The sequence below is a fragment of the Simochromis diagramma genome, unplaced genomic scaffold (assembly GCF_900408965.1).
Source record: "Simochromis diagramma unplaced genomic scaffold, fSimDia1.1 OVJJ01000571.1, whole genome shotgun sequence".
Classification (NCBI taxonomy): Eukaryota; Metazoa; Chordata; class Actinopteri; order Cichliformes; family Cichlidae; genus Simochromis; species Simochromis diagramma.
The window spans coordinates 1,230,704-1,248,409 of NW_024386885.1; the positions used below are offsets into that span (position 1 = coordinate 1,230,704).

General features: G+C 38.1%; 2 protein-coding genes and 1 long non-coding RNA gene across 5 annotated transcripts in view; 2 read left to right on the forward strand and 1 right to left on the reverse strand.

Moving 5' to 3' along the window:
- Positions 1 to 5,514, forward strand: part of LOC120734574 (integrin alpha-M-like) — a 27,978-nt gene extending 22,464 nt beyond the window's left edge. For all 3 annotated transcript variants that reach the window (XM_040033430.1, XM_040033429.1, XM_040033431.1), the window contains 11 exons: positions 2,226 to 2,324; positions 2,481 to 2,560; positions 2,642 to 2,722; positions 2,832 to 2,907; positions 3,457 to 3,564; positions 3,659 to 3,700; positions 4,386 to 4,511; positions 4,607 to 4,720; positions 4,800 to 4,841; positions 4,944 to 5,054; positions 5,172 to 5,514. In XM_040033430.1, coding sequence (XP_039889364.1) covers positions 2,226 to 2,324; positions 2,481 to 2,560; positions 2,642 to 2,722; positions 2,832 to 2,907; positions 3,457 to 3,564; positions 3,659 to 3,700; positions 4,386 to 4,511; positions 4,607 to 4,720; positions 4,800 to 4,841; positions 4,944 to 5,054; positions 5,172 to 5,291 — 999 coding nt within the window. In that variant the 3' untranslated portion in view covers positions 5,292 to 5,514. The remainder of the gene's footprint in view (positions 1 to 2,225; positions 2,325 to 2,480; positions 2,561 to 2,641; positions 2,723 to 2,831; positions 2,908 to 3,456; positions 3,565 to 3,658; positions 3,701 to 4,385; positions 4,512 to 4,606; positions 4,721 to 4,799; positions 4,842 to 4,943; positions 5,055 to 5,171) is intronic.
- The window catches only part of LOC120734582, a 19,211-nt gene extending 2,091 nt beyond the window's left edge, over positions 1 to 17,120 (reverse strand). Inside the window, exons 1-2 of the long non-coding RNA XR_005696042.1 lie at positions 16,997 to 17,120; positions 3,689 to 3,695 (exon numbers count right to left, since the gene is read on the reverse strand). This is a non-coding gene — a long non-coding RNA (uncharacterized LOC120734582). The remainder of the gene's footprint in view (positions 1 to 3,688; positions 3,696 to 16,996) is intronic.
- The window catches only part of LOC120734571 (dynein heavy chain 6, axonemal-like), a 53,851-nt gene continuing 42,474 nt past the window's right edge, over positions 6,330 to 17,706 (forward strand). The window contains 19 exon segments of the mRNA XM_040033426.1: positions 6,330 to 7,086; positions 7,222 to 7,298; positions 9,126 to 9,196; positions 9,346 to 9,528; positions 10,843 to 10,992; positions 11,584 to 11,922; positions 12,061 to 12,195; positions 12,319 to 12,412; positions 13,413 to 13,473; positions 13,680 to 13,866; positions 13,987 to 14,088; positions 14,170 to 14,277; positions 14,442 to 14,528; positions 14,614 to 14,734; positions 15,762 to 15,913; positions 16,083 to 16,235; positions 16,359 to 16,610; positions 16,741 to 16,869; positions 17,031 to 17,144. Of these exon segments, the coding sequence (XP_039889360.1) occupies positions 7,232 to 7,298; positions 9,126 to 9,196; positions 9,346 to 9,528; positions 10,843 to 10,992; positions 11,584 to 11,922; positions 12,061 to 12,195; positions 12,319 to 12,412; positions 13,413 to 13,473; positions 13,680 to 13,866; positions 13,987 to 14,088; positions 14,170 to 14,277; positions 14,442 to 14,528; positions 14,614 to 14,734; positions 15,762 to 15,913; positions 16,083 to 16,235; positions 16,359 to 16,610; positions 16,741 to 16,869; positions 17,031 to 17,144 (2,505 nt within the window). The 5' untranslated portion in view covers positions 6,330 to 7,086; positions 7,222 to 7,231.

Consider the following 17,706-nt stretch of genomic DNA (forward strand, 5'->3'; position numbering starts at 1 on the left):
AAGTGGCATAGACGTTCCCAGGGAGGCTGAGGAGTGTGATCTCTCTGTATTGGAGCACACCCTCTTCTTGAGGATGAGAACCCCCACCTAAGTCTGCCAATCAAGAGGTACCGCCAAAATATCCATGCAGCATTGTAGAAGTGTGTCAGTCAAGCCCTACAACATCCATAGCCTTCAGGAACTAGTGGTCTCACCCCCAGAGATAGACAAGAAGATGTGCGAGTGGAATTTAGGAGGTCTTCGAAGTATTCCTTGCACCGCCCGACAGTGTCCTCAGTCGAAAGCGCTCCACCCACACTATACATAGTGCAGGTAGAGTACTGCTTTCCCCTCCTGATATGCCTATAGGTTTGCCAGAATCTCTTAGAGGCAGTCCAAAAGTATTTTTTCCGTGGCATCTCCAAACTCCTCCTGAGGTTTTGCTTCAGCCACTACCTGAGCCACGTTCCGCTTGGCCTATCAATACCTATCAACTGCCTCCAAAGTCCCATAGGCTAACTAATCCCAATAGGACTCCTTCATCTTGATGGTTCCTTTTACCTCTGGTGTCCACCATATTGTTCAGGGGTAGAGGCGGTTACAACCACGACAGGGACCAACCACCTTGCGGCCGTACCTCAGTGTAGCAGCTTCAACAATGGAGGTGCTAAACATGGTCCATTCAGACTCAATGTCTCCAGTCTCCCTCTGAATGCTGTCGATGCTCTGCTGGAGGTGGGAGTTGAAGATGTTATGGACCGGGGCCTCTGACAAGCATTTCCAGTGCACCTCACTATATGTTTAGGCATCCCGGGTCTGTCCAGCATCATCCACCGCCACCTTCCCAACTCACCACCAGGTGGTGATAAGTTGACACCTCAGCACCTCTCTTCACTCGAGTGTCCAGTACATATGGCCGCATATCCAATGATACGATTACAAAATCGATCATCAACCTGGGGCCTAAAGTGTCCTGGTGCCACGTGCACTTATGGACACCCTTATGTTCAAACATGGTGTTTGTTATGCAGTTTGCACAGAAGTCCAGTAATAGAACACCACTCGGGTTCAGATCTAGCAGGCCATTCCTCCCATTCATGCCCCTCCAGGTCTCACTGTCCAGGTCTCACTGTCATTGCCCACATGAGCTTTGAAGTCTCTCAGCAGGATGACAGAGACACCACCCCGCACAGGGGCTCCAAGAAGGCCAGGTACTCTCAATAGTCTTTCAACGCATAAGCACAGACAACAGTCAGGATATGTTCCCTTACCCGAAGGCTCAGAGAACAAACCCTCTCGTCCACTGGGAAAAACCACATTGTACAGGCAGCAAGCCAAGGGAATACTAAGATATCCACCACAACCTGCCACCTCTCACCAAGGACAGCTCCAGACTTAGGCAAAGTTCAGCCCCTCACCAGGAGAGTGGTTCCAGTTAACTCTTAACCTCACGCACTAACTCAGGCTCCTTCCCCACCACCTTAATGTACTTCAGAGCAAGGCCATTTAATGCTTTCTAATGCTAATGAATGGAAAGTCGGTACTAAATTTAATCGACAACCAGTTTAAATCCACCAGTACTGATTACTGGATATAACGCTTAAGTCAATATTAGGATTCGGCAAACAGCAGCAACTTTAAAGCAATATGGCTGACTTTGGTCTTGGCAGTAGTTGGCTACATCACCCATATGAACAAGACAATTTGAACAAAGAAAATTAGACTAGAACTAAATGACCTTAAAGTGAATTATTTTGTACATTAATCAAATTTCCATTAAGAAAACACCCAGACCTGAGTCTGGGTGCTGAGTTTTGCAAACACTTCGCTCATTGTTGTCCCCACTATTCACACATTTCAGATGATTTTAGAATTCAGACAGCTCGGGGGACTCAATTAACTTTGTACCTCAACAACACTTTGTACGAACCAATGGGTTTGTGGCTTATTTTGGCTGTCTGGTGTTTGGCAGGGGGCTGGTGTATAGCAAATAAAAAAACAGAAAAACCTCTAATTTATGTTTAAGGGAGACATTTGTATGAAACACAGAAGACTTAAGGAACTATTTAGTGAGACTTGGAGTTGTTTGTAGGTGCAAAGAGCTCTTTCTTACAGTCTACAATCTTCAAAATTTTAAACTCAGTCTTACAGAATATCAAAAAAAACTGTCACAGTAGCTGAAAAAGTTGTTATTCTAAAGAGTCTCAGCAGAGACTATTCTAAAAGTCTTTTTTTTCTTAAAACAGTCATCAAGATCAACGCCCCACAAATGCTCAGATCTAGAAGGAGTACTTGACAAAACCATATGTGGTGTGAGCCTTCCTCTGTTTCGCAGCAGATCCTCTGTGAGTCACAAAACACCCAGATATCCTCCCAGCAGACAGAACTCAAGTTTCACAAATGGGGAACTGTCACAAGCTTTCTGAAACTTTTTGAGAAATATTTTTCTCTTCGTCTATGAATCAGGCCTAACCTCTTTTTTAATTTCATCCCACAAAAAGGCAACGTTTGAATCTTCTTTCTACGTCATGCATGACTTTGAATGGGATGATACAATCTCCATGACAATTGATGCAAATAGGTACGGAAATACTTAACATACAAACCATATCTTTAAAAAATTTGCTTCTGATATTAAAAGACATTGCTTTCTCATCTACAGTAATAATCAAGACTCTAATAGGACCAGTGCACTGACCAAAAATATCCCAGTACAATATGAAATTAAAATGATATTAACAGTGTAAGTTTCACTATTCACACAAAATATTATGCAATGCTTCTATGTTATTTATTTCTGCAAGGCTGTAGTTGCATAATTGTTCAGCTGCATGCTGCGAACATATTTTCAGGAAGCAAGACAGCACTACCTATCTGAACTTCACAACAGACGACACTGCACCTAAAGAAATGGGTATTACATACAGGGTAAGACATAATTACACTGTCAAAAAACCGTTCAACAGAACTGATGATCAATGATCGAAATGAATACTTTTTCTTTCATTTGCAGTTTGAAAAGGGCATTCACTATTTTATAAAAATATATATTTTATTTATTATTTAATATGTATTATTGACCACTATCCAGGAGCATGTTCAGTTTGATAAAAAAACAAACTGAACTGAATTTCACATTTTCATTGTTGAACTGTCATGTGTTCTCTTGACAGTAGCAGTTTATAAAGAGATAAAAAATATTACTGAGCAGAAAGAAGGTCATTCAGCTTGTTGTTGGTGCGGCCTTCTGCGCTGGACCGAATGATCATTTCACTGGATCAATAAAAATACCAACATTTACTTTGGACAGTGGTCCCAAAACAATATCGATAGGTTCAAGTAAATGTTAAGCTACACTTACTGACTGTAGCTGGCAGATGGGAGGGTGGTATCAATATTTTGATATTCATACATAAACTAAAATATACAAAAAATGTATGTATTTAAAATGACCATTCTCTCTCTACCAATTTACAGATAGATAACTTTGGTTTTAAGGATTTTCCTGTCAATGTTACCATGTTCTTCCCAACTGAACTGGAGCATAACTTTGAAATAAAAAGCTATGAAGTCTTTGTCAAGGAGGTAACTTTGTGTCTGCCAGAACATTTCTCAGTCATACTGGTGCTGGATATGAAAATATAGAGCCTTAAAGCTTACCATACTCTGTCTCTTTAAGAACAAAACGCAGTGCACAGCCACTACTAACCAGACGTCTGAGGTAAGTACAACAGATTTCACATAAAAAATATTGCTTGTATATTGACTATATGCTTAAACTTTCACAACATTGTCAAATCATAAGCGTAACCTGTTGTGTTTGTTTCTGTGTTTTTATGCTTGTACTCTACTGGAATCACTCTGCATTATTCACAGTTCAGAATAATGACATCATTTTCTTACAGTGGACCTTGCTGTAGCCTTTCAATCGAGGCTCTCTCTTAAATAAGCCATTTTAGCTAATTTTCTTACTTAAGATAACTTTTATCATAATCAGAAGGTTCCAGGAACATAATACAAAGCCAAAATTTGTCATAAACCATCGGTCTCCTCCTGTGCCCACCTCTTAATCTAGCTAGGTATCCGGTGACAGGTAGGATGGTTGGGATTGATGGCTTGCATCTTATTATACCTCTTATATTTTATTTAAAGTCACACAAATCACATAAATAATCCCAAATCTAATGCTTAGATTGAACGCAATCAGGTAATCTTGACAAAGTTTACATGTCTAAATGCAATGTATTGCGTGCCATTTGATTGGCTGATTAGATATATGTGTTAACAAGTAGTTAACACATGTTAACAGATGTAACTAAAAATGTGGCCAGTGAGTGTATGACAGAAAGTCAGGAAAAGCCTAATAGGTCTCTCTTAAAAAAACTAAACCTCTGGTTCCATTACAGGATTGCTTGCTAGAAAATAAGTGCATAACCATGGTCTGCAAAAGTTTCAATTTGGAGAAATATTCAGCCGCTGAGTTTACCCTGTTGGGAAAAGCAAATTTCCGAGACCTTGAACAGAAGCCAGCCGTATGTAATAACTAAATATGCAGACAAAATATACTCCACATATACATTTTTATATTAAATATAGAAAATCTTGTTAATCTGATCTTAACTTACAGAATCTTCCTTTTCTCAAAAAATACACTGGAGACAGTGGAAATGTAAACTTTGTAAGTTCTATACATGTTGGCTATAACAAGGATCGGTTTGTGTTGGAATCTCTTAAACAAAAGGTATGTCTAAGTTTGACCACAACATATTTCTGTCATTGCTTTTTCAGTAAACCTAATTTATTATATTTATGACCCACAGAAAAAAGACGATTTTACGCCGTTCCAGTTTCCAATGAGAAGGGTACCTGCAGTCTTCACTCATTCAAATAATACTACTAGATGGGTCAACATTAAAAAGAGTTGGGTAGCACTTAGATTTCTTTTCTGTTTTCTCTGGCAACAGATTGAAGTTCAGTTTGATTTCATTATCCCTCCAAATAAACTGCTGATTATTTCAACTGGAGTTAGTTTAGGACTCGTGCTCCTGATTGTAATCACGGTCGTGCTGTTTAAGGTGAGACTTAAAGACTTTTATCTTTATGTTAATTTGAGTGTAACTTGATTAAGCATATTGAAATAATGGTTTTACTATCTGGTCTAATGATTCTTTTTTTCTTTCGTCTCTCTCAAGTTGGGCTGCTTCAAGAGGAGAAAACTCACATATCACATACAACGAGAACGCATCAAAGCAACTGAAAATGTGGAGGAAACATATAAAAGTACAGTTATTTCTAATATACAAGTACAGTGAAGGAGTAAATTTGAACATCTAGAAAATGCATTTAATTGGTTCCTTAAAATCTCAATAATTTCTAATCTACCTAGCGACAGCTCAATGAGAAACAGTCCCAAAACCATTGAAAGAACCACTGAACTTTGAAAATGAAAATTGTCCATTTCCAAAGTTGATAAAATTCCCCTTCAAGCTCCTACACTAAGCCATGTGATTATGCCATGCGGGGGGGTTTTGTCTTAAAAAAAAAAAAAACAAGAGACCAAGCTTGGACAGGTGTACCAAAGTAGATCATCACTGATTATGATTGAAACCCTAGTCCCGTTCCAAAACCTTAAACGTTTGTTTTGGAGAATAGAAAATGATATTTCTTTCTAATAAAATGAAGTGTTTTTGATGAACAGAGAAAACCATGTAAGTGACTGCTTATCTTGTACTTAAAGTTCAGTTTAAAGGGCTATTTCATTATCATTTGAATGTATATTATTTGTGTCAGATCCTTGTATTGAGTTCCCTTAAAGACAATGGAAATGCCAAAACATTGGACACATTAGTGATGTCAGCTGCATTTATGATATCCTAATTATTAATTATATGATGTCTTTATTTCGATGTGTAGAACATATTGTTTTATGAGTTAAGAGTTGGATGTTTGAATAACAAGGAGAGTATTTCTGAGTAATGTAAGATGTGATGGAGTGGCTGTTTGGTTTCTCCTATGTCGAGATCCAAACTTTAAATAACTGCACAGCTATTATTTTAAGGGTTCGGCAGATGCTTTCGATTATATGAGCTCTAAAATGATATTTTATGATTTTTTTAAATGATTTTTTTTCACATAATGCATATATAAGAATAATATGTCCTGTGCTTAGTAAATATGTATAGAATGAACCTAGAACTGAAACAAACTGGGTTCATTCAGAAATGAATGAATTGCACTGATATTGTGAAGATTCACTGATGATTTTGAAATGCAAAGCTTGCATCTATGAACAACAGTCTGGGAAAATAATTATATTTGTGGTAATGGAAAATTATAATTCCACCATATGTCCCTTAGTACTTTTAGATGCTTTAAAAAAGTAAAAGATTTAACACTGAGATATTTGTGGTTTACTCAGTGTATATCTAACTGACATATGCAGTATGACAAGCTGCCAGCAGATGATCCCTGTAAAGGACTAGTACAATAGTCTCATGATGTCAGTATGATAAGAAGGACACCTCAATTCCAATTACATTTTTGCGTAATAAATTAGGATGTTTATATTCCGTTGAATTCCGTTTTCCAAATTTTGCCAGACATAAATGGGACATAAACGTTGTTTTTACTGCCTTTTACTCTATATTTCATTTTAACTCTTAGCTGTTATATGCCTGTTAAGGGGATGAAACTCGTTTGTTTTTGAGCCGAAGCTCCGCTGTGGAAGAAGATGAAGGTGTGGAGCGCTGACACCCTGTAGTCTCATACAAATTACACGGATGCTTGCAATAACTGCATATAGACCACTTTCACTCGAGGGGTGTGTTTGGAGTAAAATGCCAAACAAGGGACGTTAGGCTGCGTTGCATGCTGGGAAATAATTTTGTTGCTAGGAGACCGTAAACCTCATTCGGTGACGGTACAGCGCTTTGTAGCTAGTTTGACAAAGCTCGAAACACTAAGGCAGTTTAATTATTAATTTGAGAGAACAATAAGATATTCTGGTGCTGAATATTTGATTCGATAGCCTGCTTAAATACAAGGTGACTGCAATCACAACACTGTCATCAGGCATCAACGAAGTTGAAAACGTTTTCTAACTTAACGGTAGGTTCAGTACAGGCCGACTGTCAGTTCGCTTCAACGTTTGCCAGCGTTTTAAGTACGTGACTTTAGCTAGTTGCATCACACTGTACACTTGCTTTTTGCACTTCCTGTCCTATTGTCCTTTTACTTTCTCAGGGACGAGAATATGGACTCAACTGCGAGGGGCGCGCAGCCGAGCCTCCCTGCCCAAAGAAGTGTTAGTGGCTCCCGGGGTGGGTACATCCATTATTCAGTTCATTTGTGTTCATACAGCGCCAAATCACAACAACCGTCGCCTCAAGACGCTGTATATTGTACAGAGAAAACCCCAACAATCAGACGAATCCTTGAGCGCAAACACTTGGCGACAGTAGGAAGGTAAACTCCCCTTTTAACAGGAAGAAACCTCCGGCATGACCAGGCTCAGGGAGGGGCAGCCATCACAAGAGTGTGAGAGTGTGGGGAGTGAGACAGGACAAAACACAGGCTGTGGAAGAGAGACAATAATAACCAATGAATAAATGCAGAGTGGTGTATTTAAATAAGGTGAATGAAGAAGAAACACTAAGTGCATTGTAGGAAGCCCCCAGCAGCCTTGGTCTACTGCAGTATAACTAAGCAGGCTTCAGGGTCACATGATCCAGCGCTAAACATATGCATTGCAAAAATAAATTACAGTTTTTAAGTCTAATCTTAAGAGTAAAGAGGGTGTCTGTGTCCTGAATCCAAACTGGGAGCTGGTTCCATAATAAAAGGGTCTAAAAGCCTTAAAGGTCTAAAAGGCTAGTCTCCTGTTTTACTTTTAAATATCCTAGAAACCTAGAAGTAAACAACCAGTCTGACAGCAAAGTCCTATGGTCCTATGATGTCTTTAAGATAAGATGGGGCGTGATTATTCAAGACCTTGTATGTGATCAGAAGGAGTTTAAATGAAATTCTCAATTTAACAGGGAGCCAATGAAGAGAAGCTAATGCAGGAGAAATATGCTTAATCTCTCTAGTGCCTGTCAGTACTCTCACTATAGCATTTTGGATCAACTGAAGGGTTTTCAAAGCTTTTAGTTAATGAATTACAATAGTAACAAATATTTCTGGCACAACTTCACCTACTGCATGGAGAAGATACGGATCTAATAACGCAGAGACTCCAGCAACACTTAAAAGTAATGAGAAACAACTTTATTAAGTGACCAACACATTTCGGCTTGTAGCCTTCATGAGGGTCATTGTAAAATGTAAAACAGTTTGTGTTTAAGTAAAAGCCAGGAAACAGAAAACAATTTCAAATGGATAATCAAACCTTCACAAATAAACCAGCTGACCAACTGACATTTAACGAGGTGGTATTGGTCATTTAGTTAAGTCACAGCCCAACTCACAGCCTTCGATTCTGGACTAAACCATTAAAGATTAAAAGGGGAGGGAAAAAATCCCCACATGTCTTAACGTAATACATACTCAAAATTACACAGAAAGATGCAAATAAGTTAATATAAAGAATAAAAAAAGATAAAATTTAAAAGTAAATATAAGTACAGGAACATTAAAAGAGGAAGACGATGGAAAAATGTAGTTAAAAAATCAGTTGGTCAGTTGGTCACTGAATAAAGTTGTTTCTCATTACTTTTGCTTGTGTAGTGTTGCGGGAGTCTCCGCATCAAATTAATTACAATAGTTCAGCCTAGAAGTAATAAATGCATGAAGTAATTTTTCAGCATCACTCTGAGCAAGAATGTTTTTAATTAAAGGGATCTTGCGTAAATGCAAGAAAGCAGTCCTACATATTTGCTTAATATGCACATTGAAGGACATTTCCTGGTCAAAACTTCAAGATTCCTCCCAGTGTTACTGGAGCCCAGGTAATGCCATCCAGAGTAAGAATCTGGTTAGACACCATTTCTAAGATTTCTATCTGAATTTAGAAACAGGAAATTAGAGGTCATCTAGGCCTTTATGTCTTTAAAATTATAGTGAGTGACATATAACCGGTAAGTCTCGGGTAGTCAACCTCTTTTGCAAATGTTAGGAATAAGTTTGGTTTCTACTTGATACTGTCACAGAGCTGCTGCAAAAGCTTCCTGAACTACAGAAGCCCCCTGACCCACCAAAGCCTCCATTCAGAGATCCCCAGGTGAGACTTGGCTTATTAAGTTCAAATGGTAGATGGTATGAAATCCAGTTTACTGTATACCCAGTGTCATCCATGGGAGTTTTTGCTTATCCATAAAATAAATGAAATGTTAGGGGCTTTTGTATGTCTTTTGCTTTCCTTAAATGTAGGGTGTGTTGAAGAGATGTGTAAAACGAAACGAGCCCAGTGTCCTACATTTAAAAGCTCGCGAAGAGATGATTTTTCCAGGTTGGTACACAGAGCCACAGCCATCTAAAAGTCTGGACCAACGGCGCCGTGAAGTTATCGACCTAACTTCTCAGCCATCCTCTAAAGATGCCACTGACCAACAGGTATTAGATGAGAATATGTATGAAAAAAGCCTACTATTGAAATTGCAAGAGCCAACGATCTGCAATCTTCAGCTCCCCATTCTGCCGCTTTTATACATATTTAGCTGCTAGAGTAGTTTTGTAATGCAGTGCTATTAAGCTGGTTCAACAAAATATTTTATGTGATTATAGGTGCTGCTGTCAGTTTTTGTTTTCCCTTTTATACTATTTTTTTTATTACATGTTGGTTGTAGTTCATTCAGTTTTTTATGAGACTATGCCGTTGAGTGACATGGAGGCGAAATCATCAGATTTTTGTCTTTTTGCTAAAGGTTTTGTTGTTTTGTTTTTTTTTTACTCATCCTTTCAACCCTGAACCATGAAGTAATTGACAAAATTAAACCAAATGTTTTTTTTAATTGCATATAGTTTGCATGTATGAGCTTTAATTTGTATCATATTTGCTACACTGGCATTTGTTGCAATTTGTTGCTTAATACTGTGTTGTACAATTTATTTAATTTGGTTTGTTTGGTTTTTTTTTTAGAAGGTGCCTCTTACAGTGATAATGTAAACGTGTCAAAACTATCAAATATTCACCTGGGATTAAGGGTTTAAGTTTAAGGGATTCATTCTGCCTGGTTTCTAGGCTAAAACTGTATCCAACTATGCATTGCTTCACTTTTTGGAATTGCATTGTCTGCACAAGGGGCCACAGGCTCAGTCACTTAGCTCAGTGGGTGAACAGGTGACCATATTCCACATAGCCAGAGTGTAGTGGCGCAAGAACAAGTCCAACCATTGGGCCTTTGATGGGTGTCTTCGCCCTCTGTCTCCCCACGTTCCTGTCCCCCAGTTTGTTTTCACTGCTGAGCTATCCAATAAAGGCATAAACATGCCCTATTTTATGAAATCATGTGAATGCAATAACTGAAAAGGAAGTCACTGAGGATGTATGTCATAGCTGCATCTACTAGGAGGCTGAGGGGTTATTCTGGTGGCTGCCAGTGTTTATATATTTAGCAGTACACGCTTTGAGTTTTTTTAATCAAATCCAGATGAAATATTAACACTCATTCTTCTACATTTTTGTGTGCAAACTTTGGCCTTCACCAGTTCTGCACTTTGGAATGATTTAGTATATTTCAACAGCTTCAACATGTTCCTTAAATAATTCAATAATTACAGCAGTTCAACTCAAACCATTCAGCTTTCAGCATTCACACTGCATTTTCTTTAGGAAGTTAGTCAAGCTATCGTTATAAATCTTTTCACATCCATAAAAGAATCAAACTGTTATGAGCTTATGCAGTTTTTTGCTTACCTTTAATGTAGGTTGTGCCAAAGAGACTTGTGAGACCTAAGAAACCGAGTCTCCAACACTTAAAAGCCTCTGAGCAGTCATCCACACCAAAAGATCTGAAACAAAGGCACCATGAAGCTGTCCACCTACCTCCTCTGCCATCCACTAAAAATGTCCAACAGGTATGAGAAGTCAATAGGTATGATTTTAAAAAAGCTTGCCCTTTAAAATATTGTGTGACCAGTCCTTGTCTGATGTCGCAAGCATTGCACACACAGTACAGAAAGTACTCTAGTCTAGTATTTATAAGTTAAAGTTAGTTAAAGTAAATACTGTGTCATAAAAGAGGTCCCTTGACATATTCAGGCAGCTTGATAATGTAGCGGTAACACCACACACCTTTGGAGTGGGAGTCGGAAGTTCGATTCCCACCCAGTATCCATTAAGTAAGGGTCCTGGTTAGACCCCCCATGCTAAAAACCAAGCCCTGGAATGGTGTGGCTACTTCTGCAGCCTGTCAGCAGCTCAGACACGAAACATTTCACTGCGTATCGTACTCTGTATGATTGTGTATGTGACAAATAAAGCTTGTTTGAGGAATTTGTGATCATGGTAGCATATTTTACATTAAAAAGCAATATAGTGCTGTAGTACATCAGTAAACAATATCTATAGTGTACAGTGAATAGGTAGTTCCAAAATATGTCTAAAGCAATTTTCTGTCATAATTGCCACTATAACTGGAAAACTTAACTTCTCTCTTCTCTTCTCAGCCCTTAAAGGGTGTGATGTCAACCCCTCCTCTCCCAAGGCTTCCCATTAAGAGTTATATACAGCGGGACTATACTTCCAAATCTCAACTTAATGAGTACCACAGTACTGACTTTGTTTTGACTGACAGTCAAACTGTGATTTCGGAGTCTGATGGTGATGATGCAGGATTGCTAATTGTGAAGCGCTGGGAAAAGAACGTATGCAAGCTGCGATGCATCCCCTTCTTTGCACTCTACAGACTATGGAAACCTTTCTATGTCTGGCACAGAAATGTTCGTGCCAACAAGATGACTTTGGCTAGGGAGTCACTACAAAAAAATTTGTTTATTGTCATCCCGGTATGTGCATGTACAAACTGAAGTCTGTTTTTAGTGATCTCTAAATATTTTCAGAGAGAGAAAGTCTTTGAATTATACAGATTTTAATAAGAGTGTGGTTCTTTTGTCATGTTCTTTACATTTGTCTATGTTAATCAGAATCTAAGTCCTGCACTGATGGATATTAGGAAAATGTGCTGCCAACTTATTGAAACAGGCTTCTGTCACGTGAAGAAAAAGTATGCATACACACTGCAGGAATTCCAGGACAGTAAGATCAAACAACTACAAGAGGTGCAGTTGTATAAGAACTTTTCATATATATATGTGTATGTGTATGTATATACTGATATTGTCTGTTTCATTACATTGGTTATAAGGTTATTATTACATTATTGCTTTCTTTCTTATTATCAGGCATACAGCGACCTGAAGGGGTTTCATGAACTAGTAAAGGAGGAGACAGTTTATACCTGTGGCCGCTACTTGATGGATGCTAAAGCTCGTGTTGGTGCGTACATGATGTGGATACTGTTTAAGACACATGCTGGTGGCCACGAACTAATTGCCACTGTGGCTATATAAGCCACATAGGTTAACCTTGGCTTGAAGACCTTTCTGAGCAGGTTGGAACTGGAGAGATAGTCTCTTCACTCTGAGAATCTGGGTTACAATGTAACCAACTGTTCTCTTTCATCTCTCTGTCTTACATATTTCATATGTAAGAGTCCATATGAACTCCATGTGTCCATAGGCTTATATGGACTCTGTATAATTCAAAGACTTCCTTCAGTGGACTCTGTAAGACACCATGAGAAAACCAAGCATATGCAGCTGTTCAGGCAGTTCAGGCATTAGGCTAGACCCCTGCTAGCCACATGGGCACGGTCTGGGCCTAAGTAATGCACACACTTACCATGGCCACCCTCTATAGGCATATTTATTCCACAACTTAAATAGGTGTCGTCCACTGGGCTAGCCTGGGAAATGTGCTGGAGTAATTTGGGTAACAATCACACGTCATATACTTAATGTTATACAGGTTCTAAAAAATATGGGTGTGATGCAGTTTTCTGTCACTACGACTGTTGAAATGTGACTCTGAGAGTCAGGTAGCAATTGCCAACAGCACAATGTTTTTTGTAACTGTCTGGTGAGTTGGGTAGGATGAATGAAAGCAGCCTGACTTTTCCTCTGACTGGCCAGATTTCACGTGGCAAAAATGGCTACGACAGCAGGTTGGTGAAGCACCCAAGCTTTTCACTAGTTTGTGTAGGGGGAGACAACAGCCATCTCTGGAGAGGTCGGGGTGACCAGCTCTCTTCTTACAATTTAAGCAGACATGCTGATGTTACGCACACTACACGCATTATAGGTACTTAAAGAGTATCCATGCTGCGCTGTGGGGATGTAGGTTGCAGAGATAGTCTTGACACAATAGAGAAAATTGATTTGTATATCCAGATGTAGATCACAAAGTTCAAAGCCTGTTCATGCTCGGTTTGTCACAGAACAAGAAAAGAAGATCGCATCACGGACCAACATGTCTTTTTTCTTCAACCACGTCATCCAGTGGGTGCATTTTATTTCTGTCTTTGCTTCCCAAAATGTAATATGTTTTCTGTATTGATTTGTATATTAAGCATACTGTACTTTTTTGTTTTAATAACAAAACACTCACATAAGTAAATAAGCAAAATGGCAAAAACACAGAACAGATAATCATGGCTCAAGCACATCTGTCACACTAACGATGTCTTTGTTTCTTACCTGCCCAGCTTTGTTCGACTTGTTGACTATTTGGTTATCACCACCTTGCACAGCTGTGCAGTGAATGCAGTGGATGAAATACTGACTCTCCTGCAAGTGCAGGCAGGTCCAACACCCAGCAATGCCATCATTCAAAGCTGGACCCTTGACTCAGACGCTGCCACTGACTGTACTGAAAAAGAGATGGATAAAAAGGTAGGGGAATTATTCAGTACAAGTAACTGTAAAAATATTGCATTTATTTCTGTAGCCATGAGAAATCGAGATGTCAAGAGAACACATTCTTGTTTATGCCAATATATGTATCTTCATCAGACTATTGAGTCAGAAGCTCCTCAATTCCATCCTGTATTCATGTCTGAGTTGATCCTGGACACAAACAGCTTGACTTATAAACCCTCTGAAGAGAACTTCTGGGTATGATTAGTTTTTACACTGTATAGTTTTTTGTTTCTAATCAGAAAATACCCATCAACATTATGTTTCTATTTCCTACAGGAGACTGTTGCAGATTTTATCAAGCATTTTGAGAACATGGTGACGTCAGTTAAGGATCTTACTAAAGATCCTATTTTTAATTCAGTGATTGAACCTCAAAGGGGTGAGGTTAGTGACGTTTTTCAATCTATTTCAACATATTTTCAACCTGCCTCATATTTATACTTAAAATTGTCAGATTTTTTGATATGATTGAAGTATTATGGTTATGTTGAATTTTAATTTGCAATTAATATGGGATTTTATTTGAATGTTTTATATGTTTCTGGAAGGTGGTAAATAAATATGAAAATGCACCCTCTTTGAAAGTTATCCTAAACAATGACGTCTACCTGCAAAGTTTAAAGCAAAGCATCCAGGTCAGTGTTTTTACTGTGTTGTTTTCCTACGGTCTCATGGCGTCCTGACAGCTTTGAACTGAGCTGATGTATTTTTCTCCTTCAGAGGTCATTCCAGATTGTATTTGCTGCTGCAAACGTGTACTCACACATGTTTGAGCACTTTCTGAGAATCTACAAGGAGAATGAAAGTTTGGATCTGGATGCACTGCAGGGACAGGATCAAGGTAATGTGCAGTACATCAGCATCAACACTGTTAGAGCTTTCTGTAAATTTCTGTGTTTTTTGTCTTTGTTTTGAAAAGATAAAGCTTTTATTTGTCAGATAGTTGGACACTTAAAAACAGCACATTCATGTGTTGTCACTGGGTGTATCGTTGAAATATGACAAATGTCCTCCCTCATAATATGCTTTTTAATATTTATTTAACTTTTGCATTGGTCCTTTCCATCCTTCCTTGGCCTGCTGCTTTTCTTTAATGCGTTTTTTTTGTTATGGAAATGTTTTATAGTTTCCTGCCCAGACAGGATCCATATGACTCAGTGTGATTTCAATTGTGTCCTTACAAAACATATTTCATTTTGTCTTTTAATACTTCAAGCTGTCACCAAATTCACATACCTTCAGAGACCATTACATATTATTATTTCTACTCCATTAAGAAAATTATTATTCTCTTCTTGTAGCCAGCAGTCAGTTTGCAGCAATATTTTGTTTTAGCATATTCATTCCACTCTCTGTTGAAGCCTCTGTATCTAAGATCATAGCTTGGATCATAGACCCCACAGTTTGATTGTTCTCAGCAAATTAAATTGTTCTGCACAAGTTTGGCAGAGTCTCTCTACAAGTAAAAGTCAGTGTACGTAATGATATGGATATGACATGGAATCTTTCTTATCACTGTAGGTTTAGGTAACAGTACAGGGTCAATCAATTGTTGTAGCCTATACTATATTGATTTTTTTAAACATATTTTTCATTCTTAGTTTGATGGTTGTTATGTTTATTTTAGAACACCTTACATTATAAATGCTTTTAATATTCTTGGGAAAACGTTCGGTCTAAAAAGGCAAAATAGGGATATTGGACATGTTTCTGAATAGGAGAAAATAAAATAAAGTCACGAAGAATAATAAGTTAATAAGTTTTACTTGTTAACTTATTGTTCTTGTGGTTTGTTTACAAAAAGCAAAGAAACTACAAGATACATGTTATTTCCTTTTTTGCTGATAATTCTTGATTTTGTCTCACAGATTTATCCTTCTTTCAAAAAGCGCTCAAGTTATACCCCACACAGCAAAAGGAAGCCGCGGGTATTCAGCAGAGGACACATCTCGGTTTACTGGTTGTGGACAAAGGACAGCTCAAAGAGAAGCTTGTGTCATCTTCCCTCCGAAAACTGGAGGTTAGGATTAGCCTATCTGCACATGCATGCAATACACTCAATAAGTTAGTCCACTAAAATGTAATTTTTTTTCCCATTATTATTTTGTTTTTTGTTTTTCATCTAAATTTTACTCTTGATTGTTTTGGAAACATTTGGAAATGTTTTTGACCATAAAATGTGATTTAAGGTCATCAATCACATGCTCACCCAACTCGCTAAGAGGAAAGTAGACGCCATAGTGACGGAAGTTTGTGAGGCCGAAGTTAAACTAGGTTTCAGTCCTTCTACTACAGCTCAGCTGGCTGACTTTCTCACATTTGTGGATGAGATTCAGGAGAGGGTGAGACGCTCCTGTTTAATAATTAAATGCGATAAACCAATAAAACAGCAGCTTGTTTTCTTTTTCCTCAGCTTCCTTTCTCTGCTTTACTTGACTCCATATTTCCATTTTTTGTTTTGCTAGATTATAGAAATAAAAGAAGAGCAGAAATCAGTATCCAAAATGTACGATCTGATCAACATGTACTCAGTTCCCACACCACCAGAAGATCTTGTGAAGTTTGCCGCACTGGAAACCTTTATTGGGTCGTTAAGCTCTGTCATGCTAAAGGCAGTGCTACAGCGGAATGGTACTATGGAAAAGTTTTGCAGCTGCTTGCAGAAGGATATAAAGGAAATCAAACAGGAGGACATGAAAATCCAGCTTAAATTGCAGGTATAAAAAGATGATGACTTTGTTTTTAATTTTGTTGTTATTTTTCTTTTTAATAATGCTAACTAATGGACAATTAAAAAAAACAAAATACATTTGGTATAATTAAAAACTTGTGGATTTCAATGTGTAGGATCCACAAATTCTAGACATCAATGCTGATTCATCACAAGTGCATCTGCTGTTGAGGGAGATCAAGATTTCCATAGAAAAGCTACAGGCCAAAGCATCCTCCTGCATAGCCTACCAGAAGAAATTCAAGGTATTTCTTCTTTCAATGTAAACATATTTCATAGAAAGTAGATCAGGCCATAACAGTTTCAATGTGTGCTAAAAAAAAGTTGTTACTTTAATTTTGTAAGCCAAACTTCTGACCACCTGAAAACAACTTACTCTCCCATTCTCTGTTTTTAATTAATAAAGATGGAGGTGACCAAATTTGAGTCATTGGAGCAGCTGACGGCAATGTTCAAGCTAAAGCAGTTGCTCTGGACCTCTCTGGAGCAATGGGACCCTTTACAGAACGGATGGCAGCAGGTGAGGTGCAAACGTTTAATTCTATATCTACAGCAGTGAAAGTAATTCTTTCACCACCTGCTCAATTTGTAAGTTTCATCACTTACAAAGAAATTATCAGTCTGTAATTTATATGGTACTTTCATTTAATAGAGAAACAGAATATCAAGCAAGAATATATATTTAAACACAGACACATTACATCAAAATTATAAATCGATTTGCATGTCATTTTGTGATATAAATATTTGATCCCCTAAAATTCAGCCAGAATACTGACTCCTGTTGACCCACTGTGTGCACTAAGATTGCAATCAATCACAGATACTCCTAATCTCAACTTGTAGTGTGTGTAAAGCCCCCCTGTCCACAGAATCAATTTCTTCCATTCCAACCTGTCCACCAACACTGGAGCTATCAAGTGACATCAGGGAAAGGTTTGAAGACCTTCACAATGGAGTGAGCTTCAAATTCAAATAATCACACAAAAACGGTTTGTGTGATTATTTGAAATTGAAGAAATATAAAATGATCATGAGTCGTCCTCTGTGTGGAGCTCCATAGAGCCTGCCTTATGGAGCGA